Raw genomic sequence first — 19,883 nt, 5'->3', positions numbered from 1 at the left:
TGGAGGAATAACTTGGAATCATGATTTTCTCTCTGTTGGTTATGGATGAATAATTTGGAGTTGTGATTTTTCTCCCTGTTCTTGGGCTGTGTAGGAGTGCGTGAGCTCATTGGTCCTTCTGATTTTCTTGATTTTGTATCATCATGGTCATGAAGCTACTGACTTTTCTTCAGTGCCCACCAAGGATCTGGGACGAGTCGATTCTTTTAGACAATCTGGGTTCACGATAGGGTACATGCCTGTTACCAGCATGACACAACAGATAATGGAGAAGGTAGCTGCTGCCCCTTTCATGTCAGGTATGTTTCCTAGTAACCTAAGAGTTGGGATTTGACTTGTATCCGTTTTATTCTTTTAAGTCTTAGTATTGAACACAGTATCTATAGAAAAGATTATTTTAGAGATATCAACACAGGAACTGGGTGTATTTTGAATTTTTCCATTCTTCTTTGTTTTTGTTTTGTTTTGTTTTTGTTCTTAGTTTATTAAATATATTATCAGAGTGGCTAGAGAGATGGATCAGCAGTTAAGAGCATTTGTTGCTCCTTCAGAGAACCTACATTGGGTTCTCAGAACCCGCATGGCAGCTCACAACTGTCTGTTACTCCAGTTCCAGGGCATCTGACACCTTCTTCTAACCTCTGCAGTTGTCTTGCATTTACATGGTACACATATGTACATGTAGGCAAAACACTCATACGTGTAAAATATACTATTAGGATTCATAAAAGAATACAATACTGTATTGCTGCTTCTACTTACTATAAACCAGTGTCTGATTTATACCACATTACATTTATTAAAATGACGGTGGTAGAAGTAATTTAGCTGGCACCGTACTATATTTTATTTTGTTGAAGCTGGCACAATAATCAAATATATAAAAATAATTTTTATTACTTATTCCTTTTGACTGTACCTTGATATAACTTCAGAACTATCATTTCCAGACTTTTAGACTGAATAATGTATTCAATGTCAATAATTGATTCAATATTGCTTTTATGAAGAAAACATTACAAACTTGACATCTCAGTGTTGCCTCTCTCCATCATTCACTAACAGCAGTGTCCTCCACTCTCTCATCTGCAGGTAGAAAAGTCTTGGGACTGTTGGATGAAGAACACATCAAGGAATTAACAGAAAATCATGCGGAAATAATAAGAGTCATTTTTTCTGATACGTTCTCCTATCATCTGAAATTCCGATTTGGACAGAGAATCCCAAAGTCGAGGGAATTCAGAGACCATGAAGGTAGTTCTCCAGATACACAGCCTTACTACTCTCTATTTCAATGATGTTGACCCATTCATAAGGATGGATGTTATTATGTCAAATTAGACAACCTCTAAAAATGTCTATTCGTGTTGACATGTGTTAACATATTGCATGTACAATTGCTCTCTATGATTAGAGGTATATGTGCTTAGATGTATATGCATTTGCAAATTTATATGTGTATATACATTTAAATACAAATAGAATGTGTAATACATAACTGTAAAATGTGTATTCATTTACAAATGTATATGTGTATGCACACTTAAATACAAATAGTGTTGTTTGCAGTGTATAGCTATAAAATACTTATAGATGAAATGGGAAAACTTCTTAGAAGAGATCAGGCAGATTCTTGGTGGTATGTCCACAGAATAAACTTCCATTCAAATGCTTAAAGCTACATGAATGAGGAGTTTCCAAAATGCCATGATAAAAAGGGCACCCATCTCCAGAGGAACATGTGATTATTGGATTTATCTATACAATTTTGCTTGTCACAGGAACCAAGAGATATGGATGTCAGAAACAATCTTAGGACAAATGAAATCTTGAGTATTAGAAAAGTGGAGATTCCTACATGACTCTGGAGGGGCAGAATAACATCAAGAGAGTAGACAAGACCGACTGAATAGTCAACAAGGCAGTAGACAAGATCGACTATTATCAAAGGAAGAATGAAAGGTTGTTTGTGTTACCTAGGGTTCTGGATGAAATTCTGGACTGTAACAAAAAAAAAGATTAAATTAAAAAAAAGAAAGAAAACTTACCTTTGAATAAGTATAATATTCAGTTTACTTTCTTGGGGTTTGGAATTCCATGTTAACTTGCCCACCTGGCCTGGGAAAACTCCATTAGAAATATGTGAGACAAAATGATCTTCTCTTTCTCTCAGTCATTTATGTCAGGCATTTTATTGCAGCAAAGACACAAGTAACTAATACACACATCACAGAATATCCTAGCTGACAAATATGTATTTATGAGGTGGTATCTATAAAGATTTTTCCAATACAATGTTTCTATTGGTTCTTCGAGAACTTCATGCAATGTATTTTGATCATAATTATCTGATACTCACTCCTCCCATAACTTCTCCTTGATCACCTCCCAATTTTGTGTTCTATTTTTTAGTGTATGTGTGTGTGTGTGTGTGTGTGTGTGTGTGTGTGTGTGTGATGCTTAGCTGCTCAGAGGTCATTGGATCTCTTGGAGCTAGAATTAAATACACACATGAAGCTAGTACACAGACAAACTCAGGCAAAACACACATACATACAAAATAAAATAAAAACAAGTTTTAAAGAGGAATCATTGTGGGAGAGGGGGTAGAAAGATTGTCCAAGTCAGGGGAGTAGGAAGTTTCCCGTGAGGCTGTGTCTCCTAGGGAGGTCAGAAAAGCTACATTCATAGAGTCTTACCAACACGAGCTACACAAGTATGACACAGACAGACGTACTAATGTGGATGTAGGAAATTCAGGAGGCCTCTGCCTTACACAAAGAAACACAGGCAACTAAGGAATGGAAAAATAAGGACAGGAAAAATAGTCTTCCCTAGGAAAGAGCACATTAATTGATTTTTCGATACCTAGAGGTCAGTCTTGAAAACATACATAGAAGTAATATTAAACAAAATGAGCAGGTTACATTTATATATAATATCGTATATGTAGTTATATATATGATGTGTGTATGTGTGTGTGTGTGTGTGTGTGTACACAAAAGCAGAGAGAGATACATGAAAAGGCTTGGAGAAAGGGAAGGCAAGGGGGATTTTGTGTAATTATAAGCTCAATTTTTTTAAAGTATTAAAAATAAAGAACGTTTGCTGAGATAATTCAAGGTAGATGGTTCCCTGGGAGACCTCTGTCTGACTCACGTAGAATTTATGTTTTCATAGATTCTTGAGCAGTTGGGACTGGGGGCTGTTGTGAAGTCTACTGTTTGCTGTTCTCAGGGTGAAAATAACCGATGGTTTGTGCTTATGATTTCTTTTGTCCACAAAGCTCATTGTGAGGGCATGTATGAAGATGTTTACTGTCTGATATCCATATTCTGGGAGGAAGGATTTGTGGCTCTTCAAGCTGCCATCAATGCTGCCATCATAGAAGTAAGTGCAGAACATTGAATGCGCTCTGATACACAGGCAAATCACCAGAGGCATGAAAGATATGAGGAAGAAATTACACATGGCTAGCCGCCTTCTTTCAACAACTCATTCATTCAAAGAAAAAGTTACTAAAGTTGCTGTATGATATATAACAAAGACAGAAATTGGAGAGAGAATACCTCTTGCCTGAGATCAGCCTTGTCAGGAAGCTATGTATGTAAAAAGAAAATCATGAAAGCAGATTCAGGCTAAAATAGGGCCTGTCTTAGTGTTCTGTTACTATGAAGAGACAACATAACCAAATCAACTCTTATGTTAAAAAACCATTTCCCTGGAGGCTTGCTCATAGTTTAGGATGGTTAGTTCACGATCATCAGGGCAGTCCATGATCATACAGGCGTGGTGCTGGAGCAGTAGTTTTGAGTGTTCCATTCTGATCCATAGGCAGCACACAGAGACCATGTGGCTGAACCTGGAATGGGCTTGTGAGTTTTCAAACCTCAAAGCACACTCCAGTGACTCCCAACAAGGCCACTCTGACTCCAGCAAGGCCATACCTTTAATCTTTCCCAACTAGTTCTACAAATCACTTTGCCTTTGCAACCCATTATGATCACTACTACACTCACCTTGCCTTGGGTAATTCAGTGCTGCTGTCTTACTCTGTTTCTCTGGGGGTTGACAATTAGACCCACAAAGCATCATTCCACCAAGCATCCGTGTCTTCAACTCTACTAACTGGGGACCAAGCATTCAAACATACAAGCAGATAGGATTCATTCTCATTCAAACCATATCCCAGAATGCCATGGGATAATTTCCAATCAGAATAATAGTTAAACTTGAGATTTGAGGTAAGAGATGTATTGAATGTACAAGTTTAGAAAGGTAATTCAAACTATTCTGTAGTGATGTTAGCTGGGGAGTTACAGATAGGAGGTGAAATCTGATCATTGTGGGTAAACTCAGAGTGCATGAGCAGGATCTAGTTGGATCAGTGGTAGGATATGAATATAGAGTTTTTCTCTAGCAGATGATTGTGCCAGGTCAGTAAGGAATTCCCTGGAAAGCGATGGCTGAAAACTGAGTGTGTCACTCATGATCTTGCAAGTTTTATTAACAGATATCACTATGTCTTCAGACCACAACAAACCATTCGGTGATGGAGGAACTGCTATCAGTTTCAGGGAAATACATGAAGGTCCATCCTTTCGTTAGTCAAGGAGGAATTCTGACTGATTTCTTCATTTTCACCTGCATCATTTCCTTCTCTCCAATTACCTATTATGTGTCAATCAATGTTACAAGAGAGAGGAAAAGGATGAAGGGTTTGATGATGATGATGGGCCTTCAAGATCCAGCATTCTGGTGAGTCAAATGCAGGACAAACAACTAAATGGGACGCCCTGAGAAAGTGGGCATTTTGGCCGATATTTGTTAGAACCAATAGCTACCTAGCTTTTTGTATTATCCCTCTGCATGGACTAATTAGACCTTGGTGTAATGTTTGCCATGCTGATGCTGGGTGTCTTTTCTGTGCTTTTCTGCTTGAAGTGAAGAACCTGGGATTTAAGATTGCTGAGTAGTTGTGAAACAGGGATTATTGGGTGGCCGTGTACTCTGATGACGGTGTGAGGAAAGTTAAAGACTGGGGTTACAGACAGTCACAGGTGACATTACCACTGGAGCAGGATCGCTGGGATGAAAGACACCAAGCATTAAGAGATTCTTCAGGACTGCAGAATAGGATGGGCGATTCTAAGGGGATGGGTTGGCAGATTGGGATTATGGGCATGGCATAGGCAGTTTGATCTTTGTATACTGAGTCATTTCAAGAACAGACAAGCGTCTAGGAGGGGCAGAGGCATGGAGGTGGCATTTATAGAGAAGGAAATAAAATGGATACAAAGCCAGCTATGTTGGAACCAATCAGAAAGGGTTTCTGCTAGTACTAAGATCCTAAAATGTTGTGTATTTGTATGTCAAATCCCTTCTATTGCTATGATTATTACATTTGACTGCCTCATTGAATTGGTATTGGTAGGAAATGTAGCAAAGCTGTGAAGTCTAGAGACACTAGAGCCAAACATCTGGACACGAATCATAACTATTTAACATCTGCATTTGCCAAATTCTCCATCAGTAAGACAAGAAAATACTAAAATGAAATTTCTCCATAGTCTTGGAGTGGGAATCTTATCATTTAATATTTGCCATGTTCTTAAAACATCCCCTTACACATAGGTGTTCTTAAAACATTCCCTTACACATAGCAACTGGTATGTGCATGAGAATTGTTTTGTCAGTTTTGCAGCTATGTTTTAAATTTGTCTTTAATTATTATTATTATTTTACTATACATCTCATAGAATATTTACATCAAAGATGTAATTGATGAGAAAAGGCACACTGATCATTTTGAGACAAGGGAAGTAGAATTAGTGAACTTGGGAGAATGCTTAGTAGGAAAAAAATATCTGTAGTCCCCAATGAATTCAGCCCAGAACTTATACCTTATAGCTGCATATCCTAAAGCATCCAGTACCTGAAGAATGGCAACATGAATGAGTGAGTAAATTAATGAATGAATGAATGAAGTACTAAAAGATGAAAGTATGCATGAGCAAATGAATGAGTTTCAAAATTATTTTAAAAATCAACCCTACATTCTCCTTTTCTGCCGTGTTTCAAAGACTAAAAGAGAATTTTATTTCCACACTAGGCTATCCTGGGGTCTACTCTATGCTGGATTTGTCTTCATTATGGCTCTATTCCTGGCACTTGTTATCAAATATGTCGAGTTTCTTATTCTGACCAGCTTCATGGTGGTGTTTAGCCTCTTCCTGCTTTATGGATTGTCTATGGTGAGTTGATTTAAAATTCCCCTTGTCCATCTCTTACCCTAAGAATTAAGCATAATTTCAAAGAGGTCGTTATTTTATGTATGGTAGGTTTTCTATCTTATGTTTGTACACAAAACTCCACAGATAGGCACATTTTTGTGTACTGTGTAACACAGTTTGCAAGACATAATTTGTGTATTCTTATGTTCAATCATTACCATTATTATTATCATATTATGTTAGATAAATCTAAGCCACCTGGCTCTGCTCTCATTCCAGATCGCTTTGGCTTTCCTAATAAGCATCTTGGTGAGGAAGTCTGTCCTCACTGGCCTGACTGTGTTCCTTCTCACCATCTTCTGGGGAAGTCTAGGCTTCACAGCCCTGTACAGATACCTCCCTGCACCTTTGGAATGGACTCTCAGTCTTTTCAGCCCCTTTGCCTTCACACTAGGAATGGCCCAGGTGAGAACCCATTACCTATTGATGATGTCTTTCTTCTCTTGAGCTCATTAACCTGCCATCATTTTCACATGCAAAGCTCTAAGATTTAAAGCCCTAGCATAAGCACTGTGATTTAACAAAAGTGACCTTTTGAAAGCTTTGAGGGGATTGGATGCAGCAAAGTAAGCCATTTAGAAAGTGTGGGGGAGGGGAGTAAGAAAGCACGGATGCAGGAGGGATGGTTCAGTGGGTTAAGAGCACTCTTTCAGAGGACCGGAGTTTGGTTCACCACACCTACGTGTAGTAGTTCACAACTGCCTGCTGGGATACCTGGCATACACACTACAAACACAAACCTGGAGGCAAAACACTCATACACAGGAAATAAAAGTAAGTAGATTTTTTTTTTTAAATTCTAAGTTCGAGCACAAATGCCAACTTTGAATGCCTCCTTACTTTTGCCTAATGCTCCAATTTCATATCATGGCACTTACTACTATAGTTGCCTACAGGTCTATACTGCCCATGAGGTTTGGGATCTACAATATACATCTCTTCTATGTCCACAGAGCAAAGTAGCCGATGACTATTTTATTATTGTTAAGCCGAGCTCAAATTTTAACTTTAATTTCTCTTCATTTTTAAAAACTTTCAGCTCTTACACGTGGACCATGATTTAAATTCTAATGCACCCCCTGATCCAGACGGTGGCTCAAATCGGATTATAGCAACCAATTTCATGCTGGCATTTGATACGTTTTTGTATCTGGCCCTGATGATGTACTTTGAAAAAGTTCTGCCAAGTGAGTACAGATGTGATCAAAATAGAATATCATTGTAACAATTGTATTTCCCCAATCAGTATTCACACTTCAAGAACTGCTCTAATGTTAACATGAAGAAGGCCGGGCAACTCATTACCATTGGCCAACTCACTTCTTCAGTGTTGTTTGCCCTTGGTTGTTCAGACTTAAAACCTACATTTTGTGTATTGAGTCACTGACCTTTATTTCACTTTCTATAACTTATGGCTTGTTTCTTTGCTGATGTTCATTTGTTTATTAATTTGTTGTGCTGGGGATCAAGTCAGTTAATTCGCACATGCTAAGCTAATGCTGTACCACTGAGCTTCATCCTTGTCTTATTCCGTTGTAAGAATTGCTTAGAAAGCTCATTTCTAAGTGGGTCTGCTTAGGATGGATATTTATAGCTACTTTTGTGTGACTAGCTAGCTTAGCAATTCTGCATCCTAGCTGGTCATCAGAATCATGCAGGGAAATATACAGAAGGAAGAAGGACAGTTCATGCCGGAGAGATGTAGATGCAATTTCTCAGTGAAGGGATCTGGCTACCTGTAGTTTCAACAATCTTCCCAGAGTATCACAACACAAAAATATTATTATCATCAGGACTGAGTGGTTCGGGCTTGTAATCCCAGATTTTCAGAACGGAGGGCAGCCTGAATCACAGAGTGAGTTCAAGACCACCTGAAATTTAGTAAGAGCCTATCTCAAAAGAAAAAGCCAAAGAACAGCAGAGGCTCAGTGGTAGAGCCGTGTACATGCTAGACAAGTTATGTTAAGCACTTTCATGCTTTCAGAGGGCTATTGTTATTTTTTCCTCAATATTTTTTCTAGCCATAAAGACACTATTCACATGTTCTGTTTTTCCTACTTTAAAACCACCTTTGATTGATTAACATAACAAAATTTTCTTTAATCCCAAATCGTCAAAGTCTGTGACTTTTGCCTACCACTCTTTCACTAAGCTTAAATATAAGACTAGAAATGACTTCGTTCACATTTTTAAAAGAAAGTAAATATGAATAACAGAAAGAAAAGCTAGGCCTGTGAAATGCAGAAATCCTGCAGCAGTCAGTGTGGGAAACAGGTACAGACTGAAAACATCAAACTGCCAATTCCACAGAGACCTCACTGCTTAGTGCGTGAATGAAGCACAGCCCATGTGAGGAGTATACCTGAGCTATAAAATATCCCATCCTTACAGCACAGGTCAGTTGCAGAATATTAGAGAACCATGTCCCCTCCCTCAGAGCACTTCCAAAGCTGGGAAAACGGAAGTGATGATAACACTCAAATGGGTTAATTTCCACCAAGATGCTTGTGATGAACACATTCTCAGAACAGCCCACAAAACTCCCCCTTTACTACAAACACACCGTTCATTTTTTTTAAGTCTTATCACACCTTCTTTCCAAGCATCTCATCTAGCCAGCCACTGCTTCTTGAGGTCTTCTTCCTTTGCAGAATATGACACTCAGACTTAAAAACCAGAATCCAGAAGGTCTAGCAGATCTTACCTTTTTAATCCCCAAATTAAGATCATTTGGAGCCTAACCGTCAGATTTATGAAGTTCCTCCTTTTAGAAATACTTGCAGTGTACTTGTATTTATTACAATGGAAAGATCTAGGTGAGATTTTTCCTGATAAAGCTACAGAGTTGCCTCATGTGGACCATGTATGTGTTCAGGCTTGGCAGCAAAGTGTGGCACGGATGGAGATGTGATGGGGGTGGGATAAGTGATGGCTGATTTAATATTTACTCAATATCTTTTATGTCTATAGATGAATATGGACATCAGCACTCTCCCCTTTTTTTCCTGAAATCCTCATTTTGGCTACGACCACAAAAGCCTGCACATGTGATTCTTGAAGATGGAATAGATTCTGACCCTTCATCAGATGGCTCATTTGAACCGGTGTCCCCAGAATTCCACGGGAAAGAGTCCATCAGGTAACAAGATGAGAACAGAGACACAGCCAAGGCAGCGGAAGCTCAAATTTTAGCATTGAAAGCAAACTAAGCACTCTTTAGGATCTCTAGAGAGTCAGGGGTGTCTCCACCCAGTTATCTATATTAACTTGCACTGGAAAGATAAAGAAAAACTTATTCAACAGATTCTTTCTGTCTCTGTCTCTGTCTCTGTGTCCCTCCCTCCTTAATTCTTTCCCTCCCTCTCCCCTCCTCTCTATCCCTTCCTTCTTCCTCTCTATACTGGAGACCAAATCTCTGGCTTTGCACATGCTAAATACCACTATATCACTGAGATAATCCTCCACCCATTTTTTTACTTTTTAATTTTTGAGATGGGGCTTCACTAAGTTTTCCAACCTACCCTTGGTTTTACTCTGTAGCCCAGGCAGGCTTTGAACTTGCAACCTGATAGCTTCCACCTCCAAGAGAGCTGGGATAAGAGGTTTGCCCCACCAGCTTCAGTTCTAGTTCACTCACACACACACACACACACACACACACACACACACACACACACACACAAAGTAGGGAAGAAGGAAAAGGAGAAGCGGCAGAGACAGACACAGGAGGCCCTCAGGAAGATATGTCCCTCTGAGTGTGACAGCACATTGTCTACTTCCCAGTAAGAAAACAGGAAGGAAGTCCTCAGGCTGCCAATGTCAGCTCTTTACACACACACCCCAACCCCTGCCCAGTGACATCTCCCTCCAGCCCTTGATCTCTCATCCCTTGAGCCTCTGAGCTCCCAAAGCCCACTGCACTCATTTCTCACAGTGCCTTATGCTGGTATTTGTCCCAGAACCTAAGTAAGCTCAGCTAAGAAAAACAATGACTCCATAAAATTTCTTTGTTCTCTTTTCTCTTACGTCTCTTCAGCACCCACCCGCAAGTGTGAGAACGGTGAACCGAACCGGCAACATGATATGCTCAAAATAGAAACAGGGAAACAAATCTTTCAATGTGAATGAACTCTGACTTGTTCGATAGATAGTAGATGACAAGATAGAAAATATAAATCTGATTCAGCATTGGGAATTCCACTCCCCATGGATAATAAAGCAAAGTGCAGTTCCAGATCTTGAATAGTACTCAGTGTATAAACTTCACCCCCCAGCCATGATCACCATGATCTCACCAGCATCTTCTATGCTTGTTGAATATTTATTGTGAACTGAGCACTGCACTGCACACAGAATGAAAAGCTCTATTCCCACCCCCCAGCACAGCCAAGAGCGCTCTGAAATATCAGCTAGGGGAAACCACAGCTTACCTGAGTGAGCAGAAAGTAAGCGGTATAAATGGGTGAGCTCAGGGTGGGCATGAGAGCGAAACCCATGTCTCCAGCTCATGATCCACTGCTTCCCCACCTCACTCTACCTCTAAACACGTCTTCAGACAAGACAACTACATACATGTCCTGCCTTATGCAGAAGTTCGTAGTGGCTCTTTCATTGTTGTACACCCATGTCATCTCTCCTTCTAGGTCCTTGCTTTGCTGCCTAAGAGTGATGTGCCAACTCTTTCTGTACCCTGAAAATAAGATCCATCCATCCCATGAACCAAATCAGAAAGCCCAATTGAAGAAGCTGGTTGCCTAACCATCTTTTCTCTTTTGCAGAATCAGAAATATTTCAAAAGAATACAAAGGAAAGCCCAATAAAATAGAAGCCTTGAAAGGTAAATTAATAATAATAATAAAGTGATATATTCTTAAATTTGAAATGTTATTTAAGTTGCATGATAAGCTTTGCCTTTCAATACTTTAGTTCTACTTTATAAAACTTTTATAAAAAGTTAGAATAATTGTGTTGAAATACAATGTATTGAAAACCTATACTGTGTGATACTGTGTTAACCTAAGTAGATTTTGGGTCTTCAATCTACAAGGTCAAAGTTTTCTCTTGTAATTCAAAGTATTATGTGTTTTCCTTTTTTAAATAGATAAATAGTTGAATTTTTTTTAGAAAAAAAAAAGAATGCTTACCTTAAAGGACTTATGGCCATGTAGTATTTTATTATTAGTCTATTCTTCTATTATATGATAACAAATAGCTTGCATTCACAGGGCAATGTCAATGAACCTATGGCTGTAACAAATTTCAGTTTTTTAAAATAACAAATGACATTTTCACAAAGAATATTTTGAAAAAAACTTATTTATTCAAGGAGATAAAATAATCCGCTTGGCTTTGTAGTAGAATTGTGTCGCTTTAGTTATTTTCTTGCTCTCCTGCCTCCTTCTATATAGTCCATCTGTCTCTCTGTTTTCCCTTTCAGACCTGACATTGGACATATATGAAGGCCAAATCACAGCAATACTTGGGCACAGTGGAGCTGGAAAATCAACACTGTTAAATATTCTTAGTGGACTATCTGTTCCTACTAAAGGTAAGGATTCAGGCTGGTAAATAAGTCAGGCACCAATTTAGAATCCTTCAGCTTATTAACAAGCACAAATATCAATGAAATAAAGCTTATTTATGTATTATTCTATAAAAGTATATACTATCGTTATGTATGAAGGTTTCACTTTCTTGATCCTTAATTACCATGTGGCATTCTAACTTGTCTGTGTTAGCTTCTGCTGCATGACAAACACTCCCAAACGTAATGGCGTAAATAGAAATGTTTTATCATTCCTGAGGATTCTGTGGTTGCTCCGTGCAGAACTGAGTGGGGCTAGGTGGTGGAACATGGCCTTACCCACATGTTTAACACTTCAGTTAGGACAGTCTTCATTCCCAAAGTGACTTTCCTCACCTAAGTGGCTAACCTGACATTCTTCACCTGCCAGCTTCATGAAATGAGCAGAAAGAAACTAACCCAAAGAGGGAATTTTTCCTCAGCCTTGTCTCCTATCATACTTACCAAGGTCTCGGCAAACACATAGCCAAGCCAAAATGTGTGTGTGGCGGGGGGATCATATCTATACTTCACCTTCACAGGGAAACTGCAGATGGAAGCTTTTTGTTTTCGAAGTACCTTAAAACAAAAACAAAACAAAAAAAAAGTTGAGCAATTGAGGAGATGTCTCAACTGATAAAGCCCTTGCTGTGTAAGCATGTAGACCTGACTTTCATCCCCAGCACCCACATAAAACCATGAGACCTTTGAGTCTGGAGAGATGGCTCAGCTGTTAAGAGAACTTGTTCTTGCAGAGGACCTAGGTTCAATTCCCATCACTCACATAGTAGCTTACAAGCATTTGTACCTCCAGTTCCAGGTGATCTGACACCTTCTTCTGGTGTGTAACAGGCTCACATGTGGTGTATGTATATAAACAGGCAAGCAAACATGTCAAAATAAAAGTTAAGTCTTTAAAACAAAAGAAGAAGTCAGGAAAGCACAACAGCCCCTACTTTTAATCCCAATACTGGGCAGCAGAGACAGAAAGATCCCTGGGGCCCCCTGGACTGCCAGTCTACATGAATCCATGAACTTTGGGTTCCATGAGAGTTTTGTAAAGAATAACCTCTGATCTCTGTACACATATGCACATGCATTTGGACACATGCATGTATCTACACATATCAATACACACACTCACCAAAAAAAAAAAAAATGAAAGTTGAGTTAAATAAAATAAAGCTATATATCTAAAACTGAATGAATAAATTGAGAGTTTTTGTTTATAAATATTTTCATTAGCTCACTGTCCCAATATTAACACTTGATTTTATGACAGGTTCTGTCACCATCTATAATAATAAATTATCAGAAATGGCTGACCTAGAAAACGTCTTCAGGATTGTTGGAGTTTGTCCACAATCCAATGTTCAATTTGACTTCCTTACTGTGAGAGAAAACCTCAGGCTTTTTGCCAAAATAAGAGGAATCCCACCCCAAGACGTGGAGAAAGAGGTACATATGTACGTACGTGAAGGACCACTTTTTTGGTCCAAGTGTGAATGTTAAGACCCATTTGTGTCAAGATGCATTTTCTTTTTTATTTCTTTGTGTAAATCGGTGTGTAGTGTTAGATAGGAAAACCTATTTAAACAAGGATATTTAAACATAATGTATAAGGTGCATTTGTTTAACATTGAATGCAAAAGATCATTTATTCCTTGAAGCAACCCTACGAGACAAATGTCATTGTTCTTTCAGTCTTACACATAAGGAGACTCAGGCTCAGGAAAGCAAGTGCCTTGACCAGGCTTATGATGCAGGTGAACATGAGGTGTCATTCAAACCCAGGACCTTTGACCCCAGAGTCTATGCTTTTACCCATCGCAAAGAACAGCTTTGTACTTACAGGGAAGGAAAAAAGAAAGAGATAATATTTTGTATATGTTTCAACTCTTGTATTTTTTTCAGGTACAAAGAGTTTTGCTGGAATTGGAAATGGAAAATATTCAGGATATCCTTGCTCAAAACCTAAGTGGCGGACAGAAGAGGAAGCTAACTTTTGGAATCACCATTTTAGGAGATTCTCAGGTAAGTCAGGTAATTTTCTGGGATTTTATTGGTAATTTTAGTAAGAATTCAAAAATTGCTTCGCAAAGGACCTGCATTGCAGAAATATTTAAAATATACAGCATAAGAGCAAACCTTACCCAATATCCCTTTAAACCTAGAGAGTAACGAGTCTTTGCCACTCCCTGGGAGAGCTTTTCTCTTTAGAGGAAAACCTTGTCACTTCCCTCCTCTAGATTTTCCTACTGGATGAGCCTACTGCTGGGCTGGATCCCTTTTCAAGGCACCGGGTGTGGAATCTCCTGAAGGAGCGCAAAGCAGACCGTGTGGTCCTCTTCAGCACACAGTTCATGGATGAGGCTGACATCCTGGCTGGTAATTGCTGGCTTCCTTAAGCATCATGATGAGGTCATTCAGGGACCTGAGAACTACAGACCAGTGATCTGAACAGCTATATTTTAACCTACTTATCTAAATATGTGGTGATGATGTGTATTTAACACAAACATATAAACACCAATTATTTTAATGGGTCGTGTGTGTGCATGCATGTATGGGCATGTGTGTGTTCATGTGCGTGTAGGTACATGTGTGTATGTGCATGTGCTGCCCAGAGGAAACCCTGTGCACTGTGCCTCAAGAGCTCTTTACCTTGTTTTGTGAAACAGGATCTGTCTGTGGGTTAGACTGGCTGGTTAGTAAACCTCAGGGATCTGCCTGTCTCTACCTCCAACTGCAAACTGCCAAGCTCAGCTTTCTCATGGGGTCTGAGGTCGATGGGTCTTGAGTTTTCACAGCAAGCTCTTTAGTGACTGGCCTAGCTCTACAGCTTCATTTCAACATATCTTGTAAATGTTGTGTCATTAAAAGTTGTGTAGTGGCATAGACTGCCAAGAAACTCCCTGTGAATGAAGTCTACATTCTAAAACCTCAACTCTTTTGCTCAGATTTGAGTTAAATCAACTTGAAATGTTCAAATGCTTTTAATGTTTGATCTATTAAAATGTGTAATATGAATCCACATGGTTTAGTCTCCTTGATGAGTTAGACAATGAGAAATAAGTCTACGGAGAGTTTAAAGGTTGTGCTTCACGGAGTCTTCATTAATTCCCATCTGGAACAATAAATGCTTCTGGATTTAATTTTAGAGAATATAAACAATTGTCTGTCTTTTCTCAAAAACAAAAGGCCCACTTCTACACAGTCTTCTCTCCATCTTCCTCTTCAGATAGGAAAGTGTTCATCTCCAAGGGGAAGCTGAAGTGTGCAGGCTCTTCCTTGTTTCTGAAGAAGAAATGGGGGATTGGTTATCACTTAACGTAAGGACAAGAGTCACAGAGTCCTTGTGACTGAGCCTATTCTTAAAAGTCCTCCTGCCTTTCAGCACTGTGGGGTTGGGGATTAAATCTCCAGCATATGAACTCCAGAAAGTATTATGTCATAACAATGGATTAATAAGCTACAGAGTCAGGATTGGGTCTGCTTATTTTAAACTCAAACCTATTGTCCAAATCTAAACCTGTCACTATACATTGTGATATTCATGTCTCTTAAGCTATGCATTTTGGATTGATTGGTTAGTGTTTCTGAGTTATTCACCTGTTCTTAAGAAAGAAAATAGACATAAATGCAGCAAAACAAACAATAACAACAAAAAGTCTTTATGGTTCCATTCTGCTCGCTGAACTAAGTAGCCAGATGACATAGGGTGGCTTTCCTATCCTGGCTTCTGTGCCCTGCAGGCTCCCTTATCCAGCAACCCCTACTTACAATGAAAAGATCACTGCTTCAATTTAAGTCCCACCATGACCTACACTTTTGTTTGAGTTTATGCTTATGGGTTGGCTACTTTCTTGAACCCACTCCCACTTGTTGACCCTTAGCCATCTGAAAATATCTTCTTATACCTTGGTTAATCTTCCAATTCTGAGTAATGACCTCGTTTTTGTTTCCTAAGTCACTATGTTTGAGTACCTTAGAAATTAAACTATAAAGTTTAGTTTTCTCATTTATAAAGTGACTGCAGGTAAACGCTACAGAAGAATAGATGAGATGTTGCCTAGCCATGTGATATGCTAGGCAACATACGATGATGTTCTCGAAGTAAAAAGTGCTAGCCAGAATCCCCACCCAAATCATGGGTCTCTTCAGGGATGATAATTTGCTTATCAGTTTATTTTCTTCTTTTAAACAAAACTCAACACGATTTAAACACTTTTTGTTTATGTATTTTAAAAATATTTTTGGCAAGGAAACAGCCCAGTTGGTTCTCTTGTATGGTGCTGAGAGCTACTGTGTCTGTTTGTTTGTTTGTTTTTATCTGTTTTTCACCAGTAGAAATGAATAGCTGCCACAGAGGTAAATGGAGTAAACTATCTAGACGTTTGCAGAATAAGTCTTCCAACCCCTCCTGCCAAGGATCCTTGGAGAAGAACACTATGCTAGATGCTCCTCCTGATACCCCAAACATTTCTCAAATGCATTTTATCACCAAAGGAATAGCAGTAGAGGGGGAAAATGTATTTTTAATTTGATTTTTTCAGTGGATTTCGATTCTTCTTGAAATACCAAGCATTCTTATAAGCCCATCCATGGTTTATAAATAAACTGAGTTATTTTGACTTAAGCATTTGGTTAAAGAAAATGCCTACCATTTTTAAGGATTTCCTAAGTTTGGCCACTGTTATTATTTAGTTTATCACATGACCTGACATGGTAAAAAATCATTATCCTTAGCAATAAGGAAACTATTCATCTACGTTAAACTGTACTTTTCATTAGTCCAAACCGAACTTCAAGGTCAGATCACTACAGATATTTTATCTACTGTGTACTTTATAAATATGATTTTTGTCTATTATCTTACATTTCTACAAATGAAAAATAACTATAGTGTTTTGAATGGATAGAATGCTTTTCTCCAAGAGTCTTTGTTTTTATTCAATGTTCTGCTATAGATACTACAAGGAAGCTAAAACTGTGGGCGCCATGCTTTCCATATTATAAATATTTACCTGCAGCCCAGCAACTTTCATAACACTGCTGGGGATGACTGTCTTACTCGAATGTTTAATTGTTTACTTCTTGCCCCACCCCCACTTTAGGCAATTCCATTATGGCAAGACAAAGTAAATTTATTCACTGACTAGAATATTTACCATATACTAAGAATTTAATGAATTTACATCAGATGACTAGATTGAATAATTTTACTTGTCTGACACCTATGACTGTTAAAAGTCCCTGGCTCGTTTGAACCAGTATAAAAATCCCATTTAGCCAGCTTCAACTTTGTTTGAGTATCTTCCTCTACATCATCTATCATATGTACTTCTGATCTTTGCTACATCTCTGGTATCTCTGTATCTAGTGACACTTTGGAGACTTGAATCATTTCCAGCCTTCCCTCTCCACCATTCCTGAGTTGCCTGGCCAATAATTTTGATTAGCTTTTATTTTCTTCCCACATTACTATCTATGATCTCTTTGTTTGGTTTCTCTTTACATGTCTACATGACTTATATATTTCACTCGATTTTGATTGACTTTTTTCACCCCCAAAGAACTTAGTCATTATTTTCATTCTACTATAGATTGTATCATATAGTCTATGTCTTTTTTAAACATCAGTTTGCAGCTGAAAGAAGTCTGTGTTCCAGAAAACATCACATCACTTGTTAAACAGCACATCCCTGAGGCCAAGCTATCAGCTGAAGGGGAAGGGAAACTGGTCTATACATTACCCTTAGAAACAACCTATAGATTTCCAGGTAATGTACATTAACACAACAGAATAAAATTTGGACATAGTATTTATTATAGTAGCTTTGGTGAATGCTGTATAACTACAATCCATTGAGAGCTTATGATATTTTCAGATGTTAAAATGTGATCAAAAGAGTAACAAAATAATGATATTTTATCCATAGGAGGAAACATGATATTCTAATTATTGGATTGAAATGCTTGAACAGGAAGGAGAGTTCCCTTCAGCCTTTTTCCTCTTTTTGTGGCTGAACAACTCAAAAAAATTCATCATTTCTCCTTAACTACTCCTTTGCAGAAGTGGTTACCACTTGTATATGTTCTCTGGAATAGTTTCTTAAATTATCTAAGCTCAAAGTTGAGAAATCCAAATTATGTAATTATCTAAATTATAAAAGCAAAACTAAAATGAAATTCAAATAGACATGTAAATGAATATAGAGAATTGATTGTAAGAGGGTAATATTTGAGCCTACAGCACAAATATGAAACAAAATGAAATAGACTTTGAAAAGTGGAATAATCTGGGTAATAATTCATTTCTGTGTCTTTGCCACATATCAACTATAACTCCATATACTTGCATTTCTTAGTATGAGAAATATGTTCTCAGTTCACATGATTGTTGCCATGGCGACTCACTGGCTGTGTGTGCCCTTTAGAACTTTGCCAGAGTCTTGACAGCTGTCCTGGACTGGGAATTGAAAACTATGGTGTTTCCATGACAACTTTGAATGAGGTGTTCCTGAAGCTAGAAGGAAAAGCAGCAATTGATGAACCAGGTAATTAAAATGCAGCAACAACAACAGCCGAAAACCATGTAAAGGTACTGATCACACTCAGTGTGGTCTGTACCTCAAAAACACCCGTTACAAAGAGAAGATTACAAAATGAGAGGCTCCGTTATTAAGGGTCTTTTTAGACAAGGTTGTATAAGATGTTCATTCGTCCATTGTCAATTTCACTGTGTCTAAAATCATTCTTTTCTTTATTAATGTTGAATATTTTAGTGGGACCATAAAACATAAACTTTGATTCAAAACCTTTGCAATTGTTTTGGGTTGTATTATTGAACCAGAATTTGGATTATTTGGTGGCTGCTTCTTTTCCATTGAAAATAGTTATTCACGTATCTATATGCAGATGCATATGTGTATTATAGAGCTGTAAACTTGTAGACGATGTATACCTGTGTAACTGTTTTGTGTGGAGAAATGTAGGTGGACGTGGATGATTAAATATCCAACCTTACTTCTTTGTTTCCTTGCATCTTCTATAAGCTATTAGTAAAATGATTAAAATTATAATTCTAAGCCTCCATATATCTAGTCCTAGGCTTTCTCCCTTTAGCTAGGGAGATCATGTATCTTGAATTTCTGTTATTAAGTTCATGTGTAGACTTGGTATGACTCTTGTATGAATTGCCTCTCGTCATTCTTGATGTGAGTTTTCCTTTAATCCTGATAACAGTGCTCATCCTGAGTTGTCTGGTATAAGCACACAGGCCACGTCTTTAATGCACAGTATACTGATCCACTTTCATTTCTTCTTGTTCTTTGAAATTAGAGTATATTTCTTATGAATAGTATGTGGTTAAATATTACATTTTAGTACATTTCTCAATATATTAGTAACAGGAGTTGGTGGGCTGTTGATATTTGAATGTGGTCATGTTCAACTCTGTCTTACTGGCTCCATCTGCCCTTTGCTTCTGTGTTTCTGCTGGGTTTTTTTGTTTGTTTGCTTATTGTTACTCAACCATGTGATTTCTATGATGTTTTTCTTTTAGCTGTGATTCTTCATGATTTTCCTATGTAAATGATAAGGTTATTTATTTATAATAACATATGCCCCAACACTACTATAATACTATATAGAAAATGTAAGTATCTTCAGAAGAATATAATTTTGAGACATACATATATATATATATATAATTTCTGCATATATATTTTTGTGTAATCCGGCTTCATAGTTACTATTATTTTGTAAATTAAATTCCAAAGTCAGTTCAAATTTATCTAACTGAAGATCTGTATCTATGTATCTTTAGAGATAATTGGTTGATGATGGCTGTGATGATGGTGGTGGAGAAACAGGTGACAGATGATGATAGATAGATAGATAGATAGATAGATAGATAGATAGATACATTATAAATACATTATAGATAGATAAAAGGGAGATAGATAGATAGATAGATAGATAGATAGATAGATAGATAGATGATAGATAGATAGACAGACACA

The 19,883-nt window shown here is 37.9% G+C and overlaps 1 protein-coding gene across 1 annotated transcript in view; it reads left to right on the top strand.

Annotated features, from left to right (window-relative positions):
• The window catches only part of LOC114615574 (ATP-binding cassette sub-family A member 8-B), a 74,311-nt gene that overhangs the window by 21,815 nt on the left and 32,613 nt on the right, over positions 1-19,883 (top strand). The window contains exons 3-18 of the mRNA XM_028761269.1: positions 95-299; positions 1,093-1,254; positions 3,287-3,390; positions 4,532-4,758; positions 6,113-6,254; positions 6,513-6,698; positions 7,333-7,480; positions 9,264-9,432; positions 11,072-11,130; positions 11,731-11,841; positions 13,139-13,314; positions 13,771-13,890; positions 14,106-14,244; positions 15,098-15,188; positions 17,500-17,639; positions 18,297-18,416. Of these exons, the coding sequence (XP_028617102.1) occupies positions 95-299; positions 1,093-1,254; positions 3,287-3,390; positions 4,532-4,758; positions 6,113-6,254; positions 6,513-6,698; positions 7,333-7,480; positions 9,264-9,432; positions 11,072-11,130; positions 11,731-11,841; positions 13,139-13,314; positions 13,771-13,890; positions 14,106-14,244; positions 15,098-15,188; positions 17,500-17,639; positions 18,297-18,416 (2,299 nt within the window). The remainder of the gene's footprint in view (positions 1-94; positions 300-1,092; positions 1,255-3,286; positions 3,391-4,531; positions 4,759-6,112; positions 6,255-6,512; positions 6,699-7,332; positions 7,481-9,263; positions 9,433-11,071; positions 11,131-11,730; positions 11,842-13,138; positions 13,315-13,770; positions 13,891-14,105; positions 14,245-15,097; positions 15,189-17,499; positions 17,640-18,296; positions 18,417-19,883) is intronic.

The sequence above is a fragment of the Grammomys surdaster genome, unplaced genomic scaffold (genome assembly GCF_004785775.1).
Source record: "Grammomys surdaster isolate TR1022 unplaced genomic scaffold, NIH_TR_1.0 126906, whole genome shotgun sequence".
NCBI lineage: Eukaryota > Metazoa > Chordata > Mammalia > Rodentia > Muridae > Grammomys > Grammomys surdaster.
Note: the sequence above shows the minus strand (reverse complement) of the source record. Positions and strands in the feature narration are given on the sequence as shown.